Genomic DNA, 24,285 nt, shown 5'->3' with positions numbered 1-24,285 from the left:
GTTATTACCTAGAAGGAAAAAATGGCGCTGCAACTCCGTAGCATGCATGGGAATGCTGGCATTGTGTCGTATTCGGATTGGCATCGTTCACGAAGAGACCGGACACCTCGGAGGCGCGTCAGAGTAGGAGCGTTCTTTGCGTGAATTTTTCACTGAAGGAGCCTGAAATGGACTTTTGTTTCTTAGCATTGTGCAGAAACAAGTTTTGCTTAAATTCGAGAACTTCTGTTTCGATGGGCAGTTGTATGAAACGTAAAGTGTAGCGAACGGCCGTCAAAGTTGGAAGACAGACGACAAGGTCAGCGTTCAAGCTCATTGTGCAAGGGAGCCGAGGCCTTCGTCAGGTTTTCCACATTTAGTCCCGGCTTCCTCCTTTGTATGAGAAGCAAATAAGCTTGCCTCTGCGACATTTTGTCGTCTGTTTCTTCCTTTCGCCGTGCGCTTATATCCCTGCGGGCGCGTGAACGTTTATTGTGAAGCGCAAAACGGGCGAATGGAATCCGTTTATGAAGGTTTCGTTGAGGAGATTCCTTATTTGCGCAGCCGTATCCACGTTTTAGGCCAAGCCTCGCTCAACACCGGCCAACACAAGCCTCAAGGACACATATATACCGTCATTCACATCGCGGCACAGCGCCCCTTAGGAAACTCGCATAGACGCTGGCGCCACATTTCCTTCTAGGTATTATTGTGGAAACTCTTTGCTTCCAGCCTACGATCGCTCTGGCGAGCGGCTGACTGCACGCTCGACCCGTACAATCAGTACCTTGGTTGGTGTCACTCTGTTTCAACCATAAGTTCCTTCCCAACAAGACAGAATTCTGCCTAATGTTCATCTTTAAACTCTTCCTTCGGCTCTGATAAAGAGCGCTCTTCGCGTTGTTACAATCCGAGTCGGAGCGACCAGCCGAATGTACCATCGGTCAAGCACGACTTGGTCCGTGAAAAGAAGGAAAGTGGACGGTCGATAAGGACCACGTGTGAGCAAGTAGGCGCGGGCCGCTTCAGAATCGCATGATCCTGGCCAGAATGAGCCAGAAGATGGAGGTGAAGAGGCACAGGGCGATGCCCAGCCACGACAGCGAGGCGGCCCAGTCACGGGCGAAGCGGCGGCTGCGCAGGAAGTCCGAGGGCAAGCCCTGGTCGAAGTCGGTGCCCGTCAGCACGCCCTGGGGCACGGTGCGCTTGAAGTGCATGAAACAGCTCGTGAACGTCGCGAACACCGCTGCATCAAGGAGAAAGCGGGGAATGTAAGAAGACTTTGCCATATTTATATATGTCAGTGCGGGTGTGTTTTCGTAAACAACGAACGAAATATCTGTAGATGGTTTGCAGTGACGTCACTGAAACAGCCACGATAGAGCACCAACACGGCGGGATGCGAACTTTGTGACGTCACGTTACTGTTATAAGTACATCGCATGCTCCTTCCTTCGCTATTCATGCACATAGGCCCAACAACGGCCCGGCGACGTCGCTATCACACTGAAGCAGGTTAATCGCCGCGTGATTACGCTGCCTTGACGTCATCTCAGCCGCCATCTTGGAGCCCCGTTGTGTGTCCATGACGTCACGTGCAAGCTATCAATAGTCGGTTAAAACCTAAGAATAAATCTAAGCTCCGCCCACAGCCGTCCCTGTTCCAACCAGAGCAAATTCGCGTAAATGCCTCGTGCGATTGCAATGGCTTATTTACGTGACGTGAAACACGCCTCGCGCGTATTTAAAGTAGGTGACTTTCCCATAAAGGCGAAATATTCGTAAAGAGCGGGTGTGTGCGACAGCCGATGTTTCGACAAGCGGACTTGTCTTCTCCAAGTTGCAGCCTGGAAGAAGACAAGTCCGCTCGTCGAAACGTCGGCTCCAGTACACACACCCTGTTTACGAATTTATCATCGCTACCTTCTATCTTCCCCTGACTCCTTCGTTTTTTGTTTTCTGAAAGGGGGGGGGGGGGGTCCGATAAAGGCACCCGTTCGTGTCGCTAGTTCTCGGTCAAAAGCTTGAACGACCTGCTAAACTTAAAAAAAGATTACGTCTTAACTGCTCAACCACACGTAATATTTTATCAAGGGACGACGAACTTTTAATTCATAATATGCGCAGTATTTAGATTAGCAGCGTTATAAGATAAACCACCAAGCACGACTCTATTGCACAGATGATTGACGTGAGCACCGCAGTACTGTGGGCTGAGCGAGCTCGCAATTATTATTATGTTGTCCGACTATTGTTTATGGCAGCGCACGTCAGAGAAAACGACAGCATAGAACATAATGGACATATTTTGTTCTTGTTCTTGTTCAGCTTCAACTGTGGCTCACACCCACAGTGGGGATTGGCCAATAATTGAGTGGTTTTACAAAAAGTCTGTTCTTATTATTTTGTCGGCTTTTTCTTTCTCCTCTTTGTTCATGTTGGAGAAAGAAAAAGCCGACAAAATAATAAGAACAGACTTTTTGTAAAACCACTCAATTATTGGCCAATCCCCACTGTGGGTGTGAGCCACAGTTGAAGCTGAACAAGAACAAGAACAAAATATGTCCATTATGTTCTATGCTGTCGTTTTCTGGATGGCGTATAAAGCGGCTCTGCGACTACCACAAAGCACTTCAACTGCGAAGCTGTTAGCGCTTGGACTCCACAATACCTTTGATGAGTTGGCTGAAGCGCAAGTGACCACACAGATTAACCGCCTGCTACAGACGCCAACCGGCAGAGAACTTCTTCAGAGGATCGGTCTCGGTGGACAAGTACAGGCACATGGAAGAGCTAAGGAATTGTCGTGCTTAGTCAGAGCCTGGTACAAGATATGTCCCCTACCGAAGAACATGGATCCAATTCTACATGCTGGAAGGCGTAAAGCAAGAGCAGCTTACATAGATAAAAAGACAAAATATTTGAATACGGCAAGATTTACAGACGCAGCACCATATCAGACTAATGCAAAAAATATGGTGGCTGTGGTCACAGACCGAAAAGGAAACATTACAAGTTGTGCCTCCATAGCCCAAGCCTCCATTACAGAAGCGGAGGAGATAGCGCTAGCACTGGCAATCAAGGAGGGCAGGGAGCGAAAAGCCCCACTGACAATAATCACGGATTCGAAGGCTGCATGTAGGAACTACGAAAGGGGTAGAATATGTACGAAGGCCTTCCAAATTCTAACCAAAGCTCCTAGAGATTTTCCAATTGAATACACCCAAACGATTATCTGGGCGCCAGGGCATGCGGGCGTCACCGGGAACCAGTTTGCGGATGAGGCGGCTCGAGGCTTCACAAATCACCGAGCTTCCTTGCACACTGCAATAGAGGACCCAACGCCCCTAGACCCTAATTTTGCTACAATTCTTCAGTATTACAGGGAGAATAGAAAACTCTATCCAGCACCGCATAAGAACCTCACAGCAATGGAATCTGCGGCGTTACGCAGACTCCAGACAAACACATATACGAACTTACACAGGCTACATGTATTCTACCCCACAGCATACAGAGATATATGTCCGTGGTGCGGGGCCCCACCAACTCTGTTTCACATTACATGGGAGTGTACACTTCACAACGAAGAACACCACAACATGAATAACACAGAGGAAAAATGGGAGGCACTGCTGTCCAGCTCGGCCTTTGATGATCAGCTTTGTCTGATCCAACGGGCAGAGAAGATGGCAAGGGCCAGCGGAGCCCTGGAATAGGGGCCCGACCATTTGCTTTGCTCCGCGTTATACGCAAATAAAGTTTCTCTCTCTCTCTCTCTCTCTCTGTTCTTATGTTCTGCGTCCTCTTTGTTCCCGATGTGCTCTGCCATAAACTATCACGACTCGCCAACTAGCCCACCAGTGCCTCTTACGAAAACTCAAGTGAAATAAAGCAGCACATACAAACTATCAGATAAAACTATAATTAAGACAAAATATACACTATAACAATAACAGCTTTCCAAGAAGGTGTGCATAGTTTATATCAAGCCTGCAGCGTCTACTCGAATAACACCAGCGCTAGCGGCTGCTAACTTTGGTTGCCCCTAGTGTTGATAGTGGCTGCTTGTGTTGGTTAACTGTTGTCTCTCCACTCTTATAATGAAGTAATAAAATAATGCGTGTGCTGTTATACCTCATTCTCTGCCTGCCTGCCTGCGCCTGCCTCGGCCTGCCTGCCTAGCTTCTATCCTATCTATCTATCTATCTAATATCTACTATCTATCCTATCTACTATCTAATCTATCTATCTAGCTATCTATCTATCTCTATCTATCTATCTTCTATCTATCTATCTATCTATCTATCTATCTACTATCTATCTATCTCTATCTATCTATCTATCTATCTATCTACTATCTATCTATCTATCTATCTATCTATCTACTATCTATCTATCTATCTACTACTATCTATCTATCTGTCCTGTCTGTCTATTCTATACTATCTGTCTGTCTGTCTGTCTGTCTGTCTGTCTGTCTGTCTGCTCTGTCTGTCTGTCTGTCTGTCTGTCTGTCTGTCTGTCTGTCTGTCTGTCTGTCTGTCTACTCTTCTCGCTCACCGGCGAGTATGAACATCACACCGGTGACCATGACGGCGGACAGCTGTCGCTTGCAGATGCCGAAGCCTCCGACCAGTGCGCTGGCGCCGACCAGGATCAAGCTGACCAGCGAACACGACATGGCCAGGTTCTTCATTTCTGCAGCACACGACACGCACGGAGAAATTATGACTGCGATGCGGAACTCGCGACTTCATGCGTGGTTAAACGCATAGGAGCGCTTTCTGCCTAGTCTATATCGACTCAATTTCGAGAGAATTACCTCGCTTTACAAGAGATGAAAAATTCGTTAACACGGGGTGCCGCTGGCGCCCACGTGTCGACAAGCTGGTTTGTCAGCTGCCAACTTCAGGGCAGGCAGTTAGGCTGCAACTGCCTGTCCAAGTCGCGAGACCCGCCCAAAAAACCCACGTGACCTTCTCCGAGCTGGCACTGCGTGTAGAGGTAGCAGATCGCTGTGACGTCATCACCACGTCACAGATCGGCGAAATTGGCGACGTCATCACATGACATCGTAGCTTCGGCAAAGGTGAGCCGATCCCGGAGGCAATGCAAGTGAGGTGCAGAGAGCTTCGGCGGAGGATCATTGGAATCCACCGAGAGCGTCGAGGTAATCTAATGCGTGCCTCTCACACTGCGTCTCGTTATGCCTTGCGAGAAGTCTGGTACCCGATTCTATAGCTTGAAAGATTACCAAGTGTGCAGCAAGCTTCTCGCCTTCAAATGTTACAGAAATTGTAACATGCTGCCAACATTTTTTTAGGTTCTCTCTCATTCGGGTAATATCGAACTGCTTAATAATTAAGAAAAATTTGCGCGAGACTTGCTTATCGACGAGTTTGTAAATTATTTTCGTATTGTATGATTATTTGTCTGTTATTACGCGAACTGCAGCGCCCTTTGCATTCTCTCTTTCTCTCTCTCTCTGTTTTTTTACTATGGTTTGTAACCTCTATTCACTCCTGTTATGCCATGATGACCAAGATGGGCCCATTTGTGAATTAAATATAAAACGTCACCGTACAATCTCCTTTTGGTGTTGTCTACGTGAAGCGCAAGCGCGGAGTTTTATTGTAGGAAGCTCTATGGTTGCGGCCCTTCCCTGGAACGTCGTTTTCGGGTGGCACCGGCTGGGCGTTTTTCTTCTTGTTTCTCAAGCGTTCATCAGCGTCTGGAACGGCCCAAGGCATGAGACATCGCGCGACAACCGAGACGCGGTCAAGCCATGAAATTTTCGCGAAATGCAAACTTCTCTTATGCGTACTATCTTACACGTCGGCGTTACATGTTGTTGCTACGGGCTTTTGTTCCACATCTAAGAAATTCAACGAAGTGGCTTCACAGAAAGCGCTCTCCTTTTGCATTTGTTTTGTCCCGCCCGCAAAACGCGTTCATATGGTTCAGATATATCCACATTCTCCAAGCGGGGGTGTAAATTTAGCCCAGTGGGCAAGACACCCGGCTTCTAAGCGTGATTCCCTATATACATTCCATTTCCTACATCAGCTGCAACTAGAGTGAACCAAAATGTATACTATTCTAGTTCACTATAGCTGCAACGCTGTGGAAGCTATGCAAGAAGTTCGGCCAGCAAAATGTGCAAGTCCGCGCGTGGTTGCGGCTTCGCGCTACCGGAGCACATCGCGGAGGCCACATTGCGAAAGCAAAGATATTCCAGAACAACCAATCGACAACCGTATAAATAACGTGGTTTGTTATTTCTAAAGCACAAACCATCATTTATTACTCATCCTAAAAAGGAAAAAAATCCCATTACGGGTGTTAAAATCAATGAACTATTTCTTGGTTGAACGCGCCTGCTGCAAGAACTCCCTCTAGCTTCCATGGCGTTGCTACCTGGTCTATGTAAGGGAGTATAGGATTAATGAAAACGAGCAGATAATGAAGCGAGGCAGGGTATAGGGGACGTTAACTGTACTGTTTCAAGTGTATTGTAGTAATTGTGTTGTAGATGTGAAGAAAGTAAAGTGGACGAAAAGGCAACTTGCCGCCGGCAGGGACCCAAACTGCAAGCTTCGCCAAGCAACCTTTGAAGGTTGCAGATTCGGTCCCTGCCGACGGAAAGTTCTCCTTTCGTCCACTTTTCTTTCTTCACATCTACATAACAATTACTACAATACACTTGAAACAGTGCAGTTAACGTCCCCTATACCATCCCTGGCTTCAATATCTGCTGGTTTTCATTAAGGTTGTGTCAAACAAAGAAACGAGCCCTCAAGAAAAATCCACGCATCTCCACGAAGTGAATCATGACCAGTGGGCGAAGCTCTGGATATCGTATGGGTGAGCAACCGTACGTTACCCAAGCGTTTCCCCATATAATGTAAATTGAGTGACATAAAGTGACATAAAGAGTCGACGACAAAGCTAGGTCCTAAGGTCCGTAATGTCTACGTTGAAGTCACCGACTACTATAAAGGGTTTGTGCTTGTAGGTGTCTTATATTGCTCTGTCACAATTAAGATTGATGTTCGTCTATTGCAAACCTTTTTTTATTCATATACACACATATATGTTTCGACTAGAGCAACGGCTTTCTATATACCGTGACAGCGGACAGTGAGAGTCGACGACAAAGCTAGGTCCTAAGGTCCATAATGTGTACGTTGAAGGCGCCGACTAGTATAAAAGGTTCGTGCTTGTAGGTGTTTTATATTGTTTGGTCACAACTATGATTGACATTAGTCTATTGATAAACGTGATGTTTCGATGTTACATGGTGCTGTGCCGTGAGCACGAACGCCAATCGGACGGACAAGCCTCGGCCTTAAGGTGCTTCGCCCCTAAAATTCCTTTATTTCATTAATTCGGTGTATATGATTTAAAACTCAGCACCGCCAAGAACTTTTGTTTAGTTTTGTACATTACTTCTTTACAACGATTTTTCTTAGGTGACATGGGGGAGTCGAACGGACACGCAGCTTTCTTTCCGAGTCGGCATTGAAATGGTTACGGTTTCGAAGTTGGGTTCCTGGCCATTTTAACACGAAAGTGTTTTATGCCGTGGTCCACCAAGAGATTCATGACGTATTTCCGTCACGGAAGTAGGTCAGCAAAATAAACGCAGTCAGATGGCAAACGAAAAACTATAGGAAAAAGTTCCGTCAACGGGAGTCGAACCCATGCCCTCTCGGTCCGCGACGACGGCTGGCGGGCGTTTAGCCCACTGAGCCACCGCTACACACATTACAGAGGCCACATGAACGCGCATTTTATCTTTCACGCTTTCCTCTCACATTGCTCTTAGATTGATGGATGGATGCTATGAGCCTCCCCTTTATAACGGGGTGGTGATATCTGTGCCACCAGGCTCGAAAAAAAAAAACGTGCCGTTGCTACGACCGTCCCATTCGGCGCGTTTCCAATACACGTTAAATTTCGTCAACGCTTTAACACGCCGTGAGGTGGCAGCTTTATCCCAAGCCTCGCTCATAGCATCCATTCACATCGAAAAATAGCTCTCCGACGCTCGCTTGGCTGTCGCACCGCGTTCCCCGCTCGCCCTGTGAGAAGTAACGGCCAGGCTAGAGGGAAGACACGACGCGCGTAGCGTTTCTCTTCGCATTGCACGACGCTTTGAAGGAGTGCATATCCAGTATCAGTGTTTATTATGTGCTTGCTGATGTCATATGTGCGTGGGATTCACCATATGCGGTGTCCACGTGTATGTTAAGAACTTCATCTACCGCAAGGGTTAAATCATGATCATGGGCGTTAGTCGTCGGTGCGGAGATGGGTCACTAGGCGTCAACGTGAGTGAGATGCGTCCACATCGAGCGGTGCTATATTTGCCAAACAACAGTAGACATTGTACGAGCTCTCATATGCCAATGCACTATAAACAATAAACTACTTCTGTGACGACACATTTCACTTTCGTGCTATACCGATTTCTATGACGGAGGGATCAGCCATCATTTTTTTTTTAATTGACTTGGTATTTACTACTTAATATTTCGTCACATTCAGTTAAAGGATGTAAGCCCAGGGTAACGTGTATAAGAATACTTGTTTTGCAATGCATGAACTTCAAGGGTAATTAACTTCTGTGAAGGAAATCCGCAAAATACCCGGAGAAATAGGGGTGGCTATATAGATAGTTTATGTTAGCAACGCGTATTTGTACTTGGCCAACTCGGTTTCATCGATGCTATAACTGCCACGTGTTTGCGTACGCCTCACTGCTCTTGAACAGTGTAGAAAACGTATAATGGTCAACCATCATTCCAAGCACACACTGCCTTCAAAATCTTCTAAACACAGCTATTTGTAGCTCTCCCATGGCGCATTGTACAGTAATGCGAATCGCCTTCTATTAGATGCGAAGTATCTTCTGGCGGAGTTCAATCCGGTGGTGGTGGTGGTGGTGGTGTGCGGCGTGACCACCCTTATTCCGCATGCGCATACCCTCTCCACTTCCCCTCCCCTTCTTCCACCCCTCTCCCCTCCTTCTCTCCACTTCCTCACCCCCTTTCAACTCTCCCTCTGAAACGCGGGCTAGACATGCCGAAATTCTCTCCTGCGCAACGCCGCGATGAGCACCGGCGCATGCGCGTCCCCTCCCCCTCTCTCTCCTCTCCTACGCTGCCCCCTCTCGCACGCCTGCCGACTGCGTTCCCCGCTCGCCTTGTAAGAATTAACGGCCGGGCTGGAGGGAAGACAAGACGCGCGTAGCGTTCCTCTTCGCCTTCCACGACGTGAGGTCGGTAGCATGCCCAAAGAACGCCAACGGAACGCGATCGTGCAAGTGCTCCGGCTTCGCATCGCCTCATGGTCCCCTTTAGCGGGAAATGGTGTAATTTTTAAATACCGCTATGGAGTATTTAGAACACTGTAGTCGGTTACAAACGAAACAAAATTTGGGAGCCCTTGGCCTATAGGGAAAATAATAATATTAATGATATTATTATTATTATTATTATTATTATTATTATTATTATTATTATTATTATTATTATTATTATTATTATTATTATTAAAGCGCAGCTTGTTGTAACTCACAGAATTCGGTGGCGTCTAACGCGGGAAACCCGGCGCCGGCGAGTGCACGGAAGTGCGGCCATCGAAGATTCGCCGGAAACATGCGTATTTGTTACGCGCCTTCTGCCTGTAATTGATTGACTCTCGATCGTGGGCTTGTCGGCGATCAGCCGTTTCAGATACGGCAGTACGAGATTTTATCTAGGTGACTCGTCATTTCACGCGTTGCCACATTTCACTGCTTCCTGAATATGAACGCATGGCATGGATATGAACGGTGACAAATGAAGTGTTGCTCTGAGGAGCACGTGCATGAAGGTCCGATTCCCGGCATGGAGGAAGGAAACAGTTAGGAGGGAGCATTGCGCTATGCGAAAGAAAGAAGGAAAGAAAAGTAATACGCCACGCTTCGCTTGCAGCCATTTTCCCGATAGGGCAAGGGCTCCCAAATTTTGTTTAGGTTGTAACCGACTATAGAGTTCTAAATACTCCATAGCAGTATACGATTCGCATTACTGTACAATGCACCATGGGAGAGCTACAAACAGCTGTGTTCAGAAGATTAAGCGACCGACTTATAGGCATATAGCACTACATGTACTCTTGAAGGCAGAGCGTGTTTAGAATAACGGTTGACTATTTACAGTGTACATACTGTGCAAACGCAGTGAGCCGTCCGCGCAGAAGAGACATCAACAGTGCATCGACGAAGCCGAGTGCAAATACGCGTTGCTAACATAAACTATCGATATAGCCACCGTCATTTCTCTGGGTATTGAGCTAATTTTCTTCACAGTAGTTAATTACCCTTGATGTTCACGCAGTGCAAAACAAGTATTCTTATACCCGTTACCCTGGGCTTACATCCTTTAACTGAATGTGACGAAATATTAAGTAGTGAATACCAAGTCAATTAAAAAATGGCCAGGAACCCAACTTCGAAACCGTAACCATTTCAATGCCGACTCGGAAAGAAAACTGCGTGTCCGTTCGACTCCCCCATGTCACCTAAGAAGAATCGCTGTAAAGAAGTATTGTACAAAACTAAACAAAACCACCATAGAAATGCGGTCGCCGTGACCGGCAATCGAACTCGCGCCCGCGAGCTTAGCAACGTCCTTCAAGACCTATGCAATTTCACGCCTAAGGGACAGCGCCAGAAGACGCTGTTCCTTAGGCGTGGATTCGAACACTACCCATATATAAAGTTTTAGATGCGAAGCAGCGTTTGCGCTGGACTTTGTCCGTAGTTCCATTGGCGACCGTCCGCTTTCTAAAACGTATACCATAGCCATCTGTAACATATTGAGCGCGCGCTCGCGCCAAGGAGAAGTCTTCTTCGTCTTGTTCTTCGACCGCCTTGATGATGATAGGTACAGAGCACTTTACGGGCCCGGGCTGCCGTATGCTGTCCTAGCTTGGCGTAACGCAGACAAAACCACGTGTGGTGGCATGCGCTAGCGCGTTCGGGCCTGTGTAAGGGGCTGGGTAAGACGCTGTGGCCTCTCCCTCTTACGCTCTCTCAGAATCATGTGATGTCGTCGGCGAAAGAGATTCTGCAGACGCGCGATGAACCAACGCGTTACATCCTAGTCAGAACGCGCTGGCACGCGCTAGCGCGTTGGGGCCTGTGTAAGGGGCTGGGTAAGACGCTGTGGCCTGTCCTCCTTACATTCTCTCAGCAATCACGTGATGGGATTCTGACGAGATTCTGCAGACGCGCGATGAACCCGCGTGGCGTGCTCCAACAAGAGTTCGGGACGAGTAACAGCAACAGCAACTACAGTGAATTCATGGTGTGCTCCACTTGCAAGGACGCGTTAACATCGGGCAAGGTGCCAGTGATGAACGGAACTTTAAGTCGACCCATGCGCTCCTTCGCATCCCCACATGGTTCCCTTTAGTGGGAGATGGTGATTTTTTTTTCTTAGGGTTCCCATGCGTTAGAGGACGCAAGTGGTCGGGAGCACAAAAAGAATGCCTAGAGGGCACTAGAGAACGAGAAGAGCCCAAGAAAAGTCAGACGGTTCGTGTGACCTTTGTGACATGAACCATGTGATAAGACGACTCAAAGGCGAGTGCCATCTTCTTTTACTTCGCAATCGACTGTATTAATCCCCCCTCAGCCTCTCACCCCCCCCCCCTCCACGAAAGCTTTCTGCACCTAACGTAGTTTTGTACTGCCTCCGTGACCGGAGGCTTCACAGCCTTTGTTAACCTGAAGTGGTCTTTAAATGCGAAGCATTTCTTAGCGAACCTTTGGCACTTTGAGCGTTTCTATCTATCTATCTATCTATCTATCTATCTATCTATCTATCTATCTATCTATCTATCTATCTATCTATCTATCTATCTATCTATCTATCTATCTATCTATCTATCTATCTATCTATCTATCTATCTATCTATCTATCTATCTATCTATCTATCTATCTATCTATCAGTTTACTCATTCCAAAGTACAATTTGAAAACGGACCCGACGAATGGAAAGAACAAGAATTAGGATCCCAGCAGGAATCAAACCCAAGCATTCTGCGTGACAGTCAGGTATTCTACCACAGAGCCACGCCAGGTCTATTAGCGTCTGTGGTTCCAGTGTTGGCTCCGCTTTTATAGCAGTTTAATAAACATTACATTTCTATTCCTATGATTCAGCAAGCTACATGGCAGCATTGCTCGACGCCGGTGGAATACATTAACGAAAGTTAGGTGTGAATGTGATATTCACATGATTGCACCATAAAGTGCACTTTGTTTCGATGATACTGACGTATGTACTCTAACGTGAGGGCTGACGTTACGTCGCACCATAAGTTACCCTTTAAACGCCAGTGTTGTCGACGTGCCTGGTACGCCCACGATGTGCACACAGCTACTACACTTACAAAAACACGTCGATCCACCTCGTAACGCTTGGCTCAAAGCCATAAAGTACAGCATAGAAGTACTCGCTGACTGCTTCGCATGAAACTGATTTTCACAACGCGTGGGATCTGCCGAATGTTCAGTGCCTCCGAGATCGGCCCACCTTTGACCAAGCGACGATTTCATGTGACGACGTCTTCATATGACTTCACGTCATCATGACGTCATAGTGATGTCACAAGTTCTGACAACCTGTGACGTCATGACATGATTTTTTTTTGCATCTCTTAGTGTTGACGCCAACGCCACCGACTGTCATTTTTCGCGTTAGATGAGGCGTCGAAGGATTTCACCTTAAAGGGACCGACAACTGATTTTTCTCGACCCAGTTTTTTTTTACGGCGCGACAGGAAGCTCACCCTTCGTAGCGCTTGTAGCGGCAGTGGCTTATCTGAAAAACACGTAGTTATTTTATAAGCAGTATTTTTCTATCTGAAAGGCTCCAAACACGCATGGAGGCTTGCTCCAGCAACGCTTAGAATTATAGCGATACCGCTAGCCCTTGTGAAAGCTGTCGTTGTTCTGCTTTCGCAGGAGTTACTGTAACTATGCTTAACCACCTTTATTTTGAGCTTTCCAACCATTTTTGAAAATAGCAAAATAGCAAGCTGTCACAATGAGATGTGTGGCTTTATACACCTTCCCGGTATTTGTACAGCGCTGTGTGCGCCTGCGACCAAGGTTGCCTGCGCCTGTGTCATGGATGGCTTGTCCCGGCGTCGTTACTCTCTCGATACACGAGCCAAGCCAAGTAATCGAAAACGTAACTGTGCGTATGCACGGCCGCACCGAGTAGCAGCGCGCGTCATTTCTGAGACGAAGTGTAGGTAGCAAAACTATGTCGCTCCAAAATCTTAGCGACCTAGAAACTGCGTGCACGGTTGCATGAGCACGCTGAAAAGTTGCTCAAGACGCGCTGACGAGCATGGGATCATTACGTCACGCGAAGGCAGCGCCACTTTAATGCATACTACTAACGCAGGCCTATATGTACATTATTATGGAGTAATGCCTTTTAATATAAAGAAACGAACAATATTTCTATACTAACAAAAAAATCGTCGACCGCGTACAGCAATCAACGGTCACGTGGCCGTCTTCATCGGATCATTCATGTTTTTGCCGCCAGAGGTGCCACAGGTCATTTTTCGCGACTTTCAATTCAGAAATAAAAATACAAATCCATCTCTCACGAAAAAAACAGGGTTGGTTTGAGTCAGTGCAACGGACAATCTTTACATCAGTGGAGTCAACTCATTTCATATTCTGGGCAGTTGTCGGTCCCTTTAAAGAGACACTAAAGAGAAAAACGATTTTGCTATTATTAGTAAATTACTCTTTCACAAATTCAATATCACCACGCTTGCTGCGACAACACGCAAAAAACGCGCAAAAAGAAAAATGCATGCAAGTGGCGACGCCACCTTGAAGTTCACGCAACACCCATCATGACGTCACAGATTTTGACGGCATCCCCTATTGCCTACGTAGTTCATAATCGGTAAAAATGAAATACACTGTCTGCTGAGGGAGCCAGAGACGTAATATACCAAGTTTCAGGATGTTTGGTTGGGCCAATGTGGCCAAAATATGAGAAAGCACCTTGAAATCTGTGACGTCACCATCGGTGACTTCGGCGAGAAATTTAAAAGTGGCACATTTGACATTGATTTTATGATCCCTTAATCAAGCTATGGTGGTGAAACCGACAGTACAAGAGTTTTCAGGGTATTGTTTATCAGTCTCAACTAATATATTGTTCCATATTAGTGTCCCTTTAAACAGGGGTCGGCAACCTGTGGCCCGCGGGCCGCATGCGGCCCCCGGCACGACGTCAGAACCCCGCCCCCCCCTCTAATTGGCTTATGAACACCTCCCTACTAAGCGATGAACGCCTCCACGACTTTCTGTGTCTGTCGGTGAGATGTAGACATTTGCGAGTTGGCTAAAATGTTCAACGCCAAAAGCCGCATTGAAGGAGTTTTTTTTTTTTTTTCTCTTCTAGCTAATGTTGATAAATTGCACCCTTGAGGTATGCGTTTCTATTACAGTTTTGTATATGATTATTGTCTATTAACCGAATCTCTCTCTTTGCCTGTAAAGCACCCCCCCCCCTCCACCTCCTATTTACCGTGCGGCCCCCGCCGTGCGGGCTTCATGCAACTCGGCCCTACACCTCAAAAGGTTGCCGACCCCTGCCTTTAAACTCTCTGTTATCCAAGAGTATGAGATGGTGCAACAATCACTGTCAAGCCAGGGCGAGCGGACTACGAGGGTCGAGATGCGTTCCTCGTCCGAGGAAGAGTAGTAGGAGATGCAGCCGCCAGGGGCGCCCTTGGCTTCGTTGCCCAGAAAGGCCAGGTCGTCCCCTGCGGTAGATGTGAAAGAAAGACAAATTCGGGAGCCTTTCCTCTATAGGAAAATGGGGGCCAGCGAAACTTGGCGTGTGCGTGACTGACCTATTCTTTGTTTATTTCGCATTACGCAATGCTCCCTCCTAACTATTTCCCTCCTCCATGCAGGGAATGCGTTCACGTCCTAGCCACAATGAAATGTGGCAACGTGAAAAAACAAGTCACCGCGATAACCTGTTTTCTGTTTTAACTGGCTTGCTGTGGAGAAGTTGATGTTTATATCACCTCGCCAACTTTGCGCAAAAAAAAAAATGTGAACGCGAAAAAAAACATGCACTGTCTTCCAGTCTACATCCAGCTCCCGCTGCGTGGAACTGCCGGCGTCCGAGGTATTCGACTCCCGCAAAGTCGCAAGATCTTGAGCGTCTGCCTATCTGCAGTCCATGCCATTGGTGTCGTCGTGGGATTCTTCAGCGAGGGAAGGAGAGCACGAGCGCCCCGCGTCTAGAGCCACAGAAGCAGAGCCGGCCATCGGCCGCTCGTGCCACGTCAAGACGCCGGAGGCGTCGCTGCTGCCTACTCGTCGCAGGAGAGAATGAGGCACGCGAAAGGAGGGGGGGGGGGGAGCGTAGGAGACGCCGGAGGCGTCGCTGCTGCCTACTCGTCGCAGGAGAGAATGAGGCGCGCGAAAGGAGGGGGGGAGCGTAGGAGAGGAGAGAGAGGGGGAGGGAACGCGCATGCGCTGGCGCTCATCGCGGCGTTGCGCAGGAGAGAATGAGGCGCGCGAGAGGAGGGGGGGGGAGCGTAGGAAAGGACGCACATGGGTAGTGGGGGTGTGGACGCCGTGGGAGAGACGGTCAAAGCCCCCGCAGTACACGAACTATCAGGTCATTTCGTATATAGCAGCAGATAGCTGTTCATCACAAGCGCTTATCTATACTCCAGTTTCCACTAAGAAGTTTTTCAGGAAGATGTTCGCCTTTGCTGAATATGCTTTTCAGGCCACGGTCCAAGTAATTTCTGTAACCTCGATAAAATATTAGATTGCCATATCGGGAACGGCTAATCACCGGCAAGATCGTGAGAGCGTCAATTATTGGAACGCGCAGCGCGTGGCCGCAAGTGACCAGAAGGGAACCGAGTGCCTTGCCGTACCGTCTAGCGTGGCGCATATACGATGCACCCCGCCGTTGAGGTTGACCAGGAAGAGCGACGATCCTTGCTGCGGCTGCTGCTGCACTCCGCCGACTCCGCCACCATCCGCCAGGCGGAGCACGTTGCGCGAGCGCGTCAGTGACATGCCTTTCTGCCGGGCTAGCGAGGCCACGTGCTCGGCGTCGTACAGCACCTGGGATGTGGCAAAGACGCGTCGGGAATCACGGAGGTTTGTGTTCATACCATCGCCTCCGAGATCGGAGTGCTTAAGAAGCCCGAATACACTGCCAACTCACGGAGGCCACGGTCGGACCGTAGAGTTTTCTACGAAGCATATTCAGTCTGCGCTGGTGCGCATGCGAGCTCTATACGTGGTGGTGCAACCAGCATGAGAATGATGGGTAGTGTGCAAATTTGACTGAATTTCGCCCTCATGTAGTCATATTTTTACCATTGTGACGGCTCAAATTGGTCGTATCCAACAAAATATAGCTTTCAAATGCAATAATTTACCATTATTATCTATGTGCACCGTCTCATTGACGTCAGGGTTTACGCAAACAACGGCCCCTATTCACAAAATAAGTCTTAGGCTAAACATTTTCGTAAGAGAATATTTCAGCCAATCACGATGCGGGACATCATATTAGTGAAGCAGGACTCTGGTGAAGCAAAACGCCCTTATGAAAAAGAAGTTTCGTGAATTCGTCCCAGAAATCCCAGCTTTTCTTCTTTTCCTCATCATTGAAGCCGGTTAACTTGCAAGTCCGTGTCCACATGTTCGAATGGTCATTTGCGAGCGCTGCGGCAGAACTCCAGCTTATTTTAAGTCTTACTGACTGGGAGGAAAAGCACGGTGCAGCGGTTTTAATGAATCCCTACTCTCTCAAAGCCTGTCATTTAAGTTATAGTGTATTTGTTCTATCTTGTAAGATCGCTCTTATGCGACAGTCGAATACATCTATAGAGAGAACACTCGGACGATGTTACAACTCCGGAAGCACACCGGTGCAACTCTGGAGCATTTACAGCGGTGCATTTACCAGCTCCCAGTGGTCGCTGAGGAAGGCGAGCAGGAGACAAAGCGCCGAGCCCAGGCTGAGAAACAGTGTTGCGCCTAAGTAGAAAGAGCTCGCATCGCAGCCACCGCCTTGGTGCTGGTGGTGCGTGGTAGTAGTGGTGCTGGCCATTTGGTGGCCACCGTTGGGCGCCGTTATGCTGCCACGAGGCTCCATAGCTACTGCCCCGATGGCGCCGCCCCGCTGACGTCACCTCCTGGACGAAATAAAACAAAAAAAATGCAAAGACGAAAAATAATGATTATACTTTAGTAGCGATAAGAGTACACCGCGACGTGCAGCGCAGTACACTAGTGTACACAGACACAATTCAGTATCAAATGATAATAAACTCAGCTTCGAGACTCCTTCGAATTTGATGAAAATCTATGGCCCGTCAAAAGTCGAGGTTTATATTTCGAGCTACTAGCCCGAAACTGGACAGGTCTCAGGCGGTTGACTGGAGGCGCCTTCAAAGCAGAACTTACACGAACTTGGAACATCTTAACCGTATGTTTCCGGTATTATACTCTGAGACCAAACGAATATTGTGTAATGATAGAGGAGCCACCCAATAGCATATACTCTGCGATTGCGAAATAGTTCAGAAGAGAATTACATTCGCACCGGATGAACTAAGGGCGCGGTGGAGAGCCGCGCTGACTTGCTCAGATCTCCAGGATCAGCTTCGGGCAATTCAGCAAGCCCGGTAAGCTACCGAGAGACAGAGTCTCTCTACTGCCCCGGCGTGGCCTAGACCCAGGCAATCAATTTGCAGGATATTTAATAAAGTTGCTCACTTACTCAACTGAGAGAACACGACGGCGGATCACACCACCCTGCACACCCGGCATCTGGATCGTATATCGAGAGTGCTCATGTCTACTACTTCAACACGCAGTTGTTGAATAAACTTCGTCGAAGGTTAACGCTTGTGTATTTCGCTTCCCCTATTTCTATGTGTTATTTCGACATTGACAATACCATAATGACAATGGGCCGACTTCACAGACTCTCCGTTTCTTTCACTCTTTCATACCCTATTCTACATTAACACATGGCAGCACCTGGAGATATCTGGTAAACATCCACGTTTTTCTTTTGCCATCTACGCCCTGCGTGTATATACATGTACCAATATTGCGCTATTTCTTTGCTGGCTGTTTTAATCTTAAAGGGACACTAAAGAGCAAAACGATTTTTCTTGCATTAGTACAGCAGTCTTCCACGATACCAAAAACACCACGCTTGCTGAGAGAAGACGCGTAATAAGCGCGAAAACGCGCAAAAAGAAAATACAGGTGGAGACGCCAACTTGGAATTCCCGCACCATTTGCCGTGACGTCGCATATTATTGACGGCGCCTGCTTGGGCCTACGTAGTTCCTAATCGGTTAAATCGAAGTACATTGTCCTCTGAGGGGGCCAGAGATTTGACATAACGAGTTTGTGGAAATTTCGTCGAGCAATGGCGACAAAATACGTTAAATGCTCTTTGAACTCTTTTACGTCACGAATTACAAAGTTCGGCGCGAAATTTAAAAATGAAACTTTGAACTTGGTGTTCTCCTGTAATAATAAACCTTTGGTGGTGAAATAAACTACACAAGAGTTCTGCGAGCACACTTTATCAATCTAAACCAATTCATTGTTTCTCTTTAGTGTCCCTTTAAGGCGAAAGCCATAGATGCCTCATCAAACGCGAAAAGTGCCCGTCGGTGGTGTCAACCATAGAGTTTCCTACAATACTTACTAGAGGGAACCCTGGCGCTAGTGTCTATGGGAGCTGCAACGCATGGCGCTTCAGCCAGCATGCGAATGATGGGTAGTACACGGATTTGTCTAAACTTCGTACTTTCGGCGCCGTTCGGCTCGGCGTCGACTACATCAACTTTGTCGCAAGACGAAGTTCAGCAAACACTCAGCAGTTCCACATCACCACTTAACTTTTTGAGGCTCACCAATTCAAATCTGGTCACGAAGTTCACAACGATCCAATCTTTCATCCGAAAGAAAACCAAAACACAGCAATGAACAAAGCCACAAGTGCGTTTGAAGCATGCAAGTACGAATACTAGGCAAATCCGTGTACTACCCATCATTCCCATGGTGGCTGAACGATCGCAGCGCCAGAGTCCCCTCTAGTTAATTTTAGGAAACTCTATGGTGTCAACACGAGTGATGCAAAAAAAAAATCATGTGATACGTCACCCTATGACGTCAATATGACGCCTAAGGCCACCAGATTTTGTGACGTTGCAATGACGTCGCAGAACGTGACATCACATGATAACGTTATTACATCCTCGCTTAGTCAAAGTAGGGCCTATCACGGAGGCACAGCGAAACCATGTGATGTGCAGAAAGCTTCCAATGCTTCCGGTCACGGAGGCAGTGTAGAAAGCTATCAAAGGGGGGGGGGGATAATACTTCTTGGATGTGGGCGCGAAAATACAAGGATGAAGGGAAGAAAGACACTCAGACTGCCGCTACTGACAATGTAATAATACAATCGATTGAAAATAATAAAATCGACTGAAAAAAAAAGAAGATGGCTTTCGTTCGAGTCGTCATAGGCAACATCAGTTGTATGTTGAAATTAATTTGGTTTCATTTGATTTGATTTGAAATGCATAAGGGACCATATGACTCTTTTTTGTTCGTCACATTATCTTCCTCTTTTAATCTGGGAGGCAGGGGAAGGAGGAAGTGATGAAGCGAACGAGAGGTCGATCACACCGTGGTCCGCACTCGATTCCTGCTGCACGGAATGGCGAATGTGACCACGACACACACCCCCACGGCAGGAGGAGGGTGGGCACACAACTCCCTGCAATCACGCTCCGCACGTACTGCACACACGAGGTGCCCCGTATACAGTCGCCTCTGCACTGTACTGGCCGCGTCGGCCGTCGCGCCGCAAAAGGGGGGCGAGTGCGTGCCGTATCGATTCGCAGCCCAGGGTTCCACCACGCGTTCTGGTCCGCACACCCCCACCATCACCTCGTCTGTCCCTCTCTCTCGCACACACTTTTTGGCACAGCGCCCTCAAACACCCTCTCTTGGCCGCGACCTTCGATGCAAACGGCCATCACGTCGTCCAGCCGACCCCCGCTTGGCCGTCACCCAGTCAGGGGAGGGCGACAGACCACGGCCCAGTTAAACGCACTCTGGTCGACCGGACACGCTCTGTCGGCGCTAACGCCGCGCAAACTTGTTTCTTTCGTTCACGTTGCCCTATCGTCTTTTGCTCAACAACAAATTCCTTCGCTCCATTATCTGTTGGCTTCACATTGTCACCTGGTCGCGACGGTGAAGAAGGCGGCATTCGGCCTATTAAAGACGAAACTCTTTATTGGGCGAACTTGTGCCCAGGAAACGAAAAGTCAAAGTAAAAGCAATACATGCTGTACACTGAGCGGTTATCAGAGCGCCGGTAATCTATCTGCGGTAAGGCGCGTCGGCATTTATACATGTGGCACCGAAGATTCAAGCCTTATCGTTGGTGGCCGCGTCGGTTGCAGAACAAGCTCTACATTTCGCGTTGCGTGCTCTAGCTTATCAGAATGTTCTAAAATAATCTGGAAGGTTCGCATACATTCGGGCGCGGTTCGCGCGAGGCAGTGGTTACCCGTGTAACATGCCGGTTACATAAAAATAGAAAAAAAGAAGCGTGTGGCAATGCGGTTGCGACCACGGGGTTCTGACTCATAACAGGGGTCTCAAACTCACGTTAGATAACGGGCAGCAGTCACAAAGCTTAGTCCCGCAAGGGCCGGGGCAGTGAAGAAGGTTCAAGCGGGGGAGGGGGGGGGAGGGGGGTTGAACAAAGTGCCCCTAAAGTTGCCATTTGAAAGAGCGCATTTCCGATACCTCATATATGGATCATCATTCCGAAGGGGATTCGGCGTCAGAATTCGAAAAACATATCCGTACTCACCTCCAGAATGACTCAAATCTAGACACCGATTCTGAAGTTAGAGATTTTGCTCTACGGTTATGTTTAAACATATGTTGACAGCATGGTGTTCCTCACGAAAAAAAGATTCACGGACGGTTACGATACTGCCTAATCCGAATTCTCAGCGCAGCTTCGTGTTGGGGCAAAACCAACTGTGTTTGAAGTCTTCGCTATCCGCAGTTGTAGCAATGTAACATTCGTTACATATTGCCACAGAAACTGCTAACGCTCGTGTGCTACGCACACCACTCTGTTCATTGCAGGCGTCGCGAACCAAGCGAAACGCCGACAGCCCCGTTGCGACAAGCGAAGTCGCAGTGCACGTGCTAGCCCTGCATGCGCACGAGCTCCGACCGAGGGGCCAGCGCGCGTGACGGAGGAACAAAGCGAGCTTAGAGGCCAGTGGCTCGTGATATCGACAGACTCCGCGTTGGCTCTCTTTCGTCCTCGTTCTCTCTATCGGTTACGGCGCCGACGCCAACGGCGAAGTCGCTCAACGCAGGAACGGGCGCCTGACAGCTGCACTCTAAAACAGAAATGCTTGAGAACAGACCCATCTCTGTGGCTTACCGCAATAGGCGAGTAAATGATGTGAGTGCCATTTAGCAAAATCCCAGTCCGCCGCGGTGGTATAGCGGTTGCAGTGTACGGCTGCTGACCAGAAGGACGCGGGCTCGATCCCGGCCGCGGCGGTCGCATTTCGATGGAGGCGAAATGCTAGAGACCCGTGTACTGTGCGATGTCAGTGCACGTTAAAAAACACCAGAGGGTCTAAATTTTCGGAGCCCTTGACTGCGGCGTCCCTCATAATCATATCGTGGTTTTGGGACGTAAAACCCCAGATATTATTATTATTAGCAAAGTCACAAACATTTTATTCTTTGTGAAGCCGAGGGACGCCTTCGAAACGTCCGCGGGTCAAATGAGGCCCGCGGGACGCGGGTTGGGGCCCCTGCTCTATTGATAGATTGCACGTGACGTCATGGACGCACTACGTGGCTCCAACATGGCAGCTAAGATGACGTCAAGGCAGTACAATCACGCGGCGATTAACCTGCTTCAGTGTGATAGCGAGATCGCTGGAACGTTATTGGGCCTCTGTGCGCGAATATCGAAAGAACCAGCATGCGATGTACTGAAAACACTAACGTGACATCACAAAGTTCGCGTCCCACCATGTCGGTGCTCTAACGTGTCTTTTTCAGTGACGGCAGTGCAAGCCATCCATAAGGTCTGGGCAATGACGCATTGCCAGAAGAGATATCACCATCTAAGGAAAGCCGGCACGTCGAGAAGCAGCATAAGCAAGTACCTTCGCAGCACGACGAACACCTCGTTGTGTCAAGCGACAAACCGATAAGATAGTCCGGTGAAAAAAAATTACACCATCTCCCGCTAATAGGAACCATGTGTGGATGCGAAGCAGCGGGGAGATGGTTGGCTTGAGCGGGAGGTGGTGTAATTTTTTTTCTTGCGTTCTCGAGCCTGTGCCTTCCTCTGGCGTAGAATCAGCACTGTCTTCGACTTCCGAGGTATTCGACTCCCGCAAAGCCGCAACATCATGTGCGTCTGCCTCTCTGCAGTTCATGCCATTGGTGTCGTTATGAAATTCTTCAGCGAGGGAAGAAGAGCAAGAGCGCCCCGTGTCAAGAGCCACAGATTAAGCAGACGCGGTCATCGGCCGCTCGTGCCACGTCAAGACGCCGGAGGCATCACTGCTGCCTACTCGTCGCAGGAGAGATGGAGGCGCGCGAGTGGGCGGGGGGGGGGGAGCGTAGGAGAGGAGAGAGGGGGGGAGGGGACGCACATGCGCAGTGGAGCGCGGACGCCGTCACCACCACCGGACTCAGCTGCAAGGAAAAGATGCTTCGCATCTAAAAACGGTCATCGGCAGAAATCTGTACGATGTGCACGTGATCTTACGGGGCAGTGACGTCGCCTACTAGCACAAAAGGAAGCTGCGTCTGTGACGCCCATGAAAACCATTTTAAAGTTCTTTTTTTTGTTTTCTTTTACGTGACGTCACAGACGCGGCTTCATGGTGCCGCACGGCAGATCAATTCTGTGCCAGAAAAAAAAAACGAAAAAAAAAACGGGACATAAATGTGACTTCATTGACCACACGATGCATAAGGGGGTTTGTTGCACCACATATAGAGATACTATATAGGTGTGGCAACAAAAGATTGCATGCGCGAGGTATCTCCGGTCAAGAATTTTACAGCAGAGCTGTTATGCCCGCTGTTTGTCCGGTTCGCGATGTGGAAAAAAAATTATCATCGAGGCGTTGTTGAGGCAAGCCCTTGACGTCCCCTCATGGGAGGCCTAGGCCCGGCCACTTAAACCTGCTGGTTTCCCTTAATAAAGTTTATTCCTCCCTCCTCCGGCGCTCGCTCGCTTCATCTTCTGCTTCGCTCCGCGAACAAGTGCGCCCGGCGCCGCGCTCTCCCGCTCCGCCGATTTGTCCGGCGTGAGATTCAATAACTTGGATGGGTGAGAGAACGAATGCAGAGAGAGTGAGAAAGAGAAATACAGACATAGAGAGAAAGACATAGAAACAGACACAAGAAAAGACACAGAAAAACAGACATATCAAGACATAAAGAGAAACAAAGGGAGAAAGAGCGAGAAACAAAGAAAGAGAAAGAACTAAACAGAGACACCCAATCGAACCCGATCGATACCTTGCCAATACTCGTGGTTTACAATGTGATCACGTGAACACATCGTGCATCGGGGTGTGAATGCCTATGTGCTTTGTCAAGCCATGGAACCAGCCGAGTGCTTATCAGCTCGCGCGACTCGGTGCAAGCTGCGCAAGTTTTCTTTCTTTCTTTTTTTTCACATCTTGAAATGTTTCGCTTTCTTTCTTTGAGGTCCATCAACACCATGTAGTCTGAAATTACACAATGATTATCCGGAAAACCTCAATACGTAAAAATGTGTCGATTAGACAGCAAAAGAAGTGAGCTAGTAGTCCGGAGGGCGAATGAAGAGATATCAACGTACTGAGAAATACAGATTTTCGATATAGGCGATAAAGGCCTGGTTACTAGGACTCAGGTACACGTTAAAGAATTCCAGGAGGTCCAAATTTCCGTAACACTCCACTGCCGCGTGCTTCATAATCATATTGTGGTTCTGGCACGTAGAACCAAGGAAATTATTATTAATTATTAGAAGTAAGCTGCACCCAAGGTGTCACCATACTCAATGAAGGCACGAAAACTTACTCGTCATCTTGTCAAAGTTTATAGCGGAGAGCGCACGAGGAGTGCGAAGGGTTCT

General features: G+C 48.2%; 1 protein-coding gene across 1 annotated transcript in view; it reads right to left on the bottom strand.

Moving 5' to 3' along the window:
- Positions 1 to 992: 992 nt before the first annotated feature.
- The window catches only part of LOC119400412 (uncharacterized), a 34,010-nt gene continuing 10,717 nt past the window's right edge, over positions 993 to 24,285 (bottom strand). The window contains exons 2-6 of the mRNA XM_037667434.2: positions 17,023 to 17,254; positions 15,980 to 16,172; positions 14,717 to 14,839; positions 4,543 to 4,680; positions 993 to 1,225 (exon numbers count right to left, since the gene is read on the bottom strand). Coding sequence (XP_037523362.1) covers positions 1,005 to 1,225; positions 4,543 to 4,680; positions 14,717 to 14,839; positions 15,980 to 16,172; positions 17,023 to 17,214 — 867 coding nt within the window. The 5' untranslated portion in view covers positions 17,215 to 17,254 and the 3' untranslated portion in view covers positions 993 to 1,004. The remainder of the gene's footprint in view (positions 1,226 to 4,542; positions 4,681 to 14,716; positions 14,840 to 15,979; positions 16,173 to 17,022; positions 17,255 to 24,285) is intronic.

The sequence above is a fragment of the Rhipicephalus sanguineus genome, chromosome 7 (genome assembly GCF_013339695.2).
Source record: "Rhipicephalus sanguineus isolate Rsan-2018 chromosome 7, BIME_Rsan_1.4, whole genome shotgun sequence".
Taxonomy (NCBI): domain Eukaryota; kingdom Metazoa; phylum Arthropoda; class Arachnida; order Ixodida; family Ixodidae; genus Rhipicephalus; species Rhipicephalus sanguineus.
This window is presented reverse-complemented; position numbering and strand designations above follow the sequence as displayed.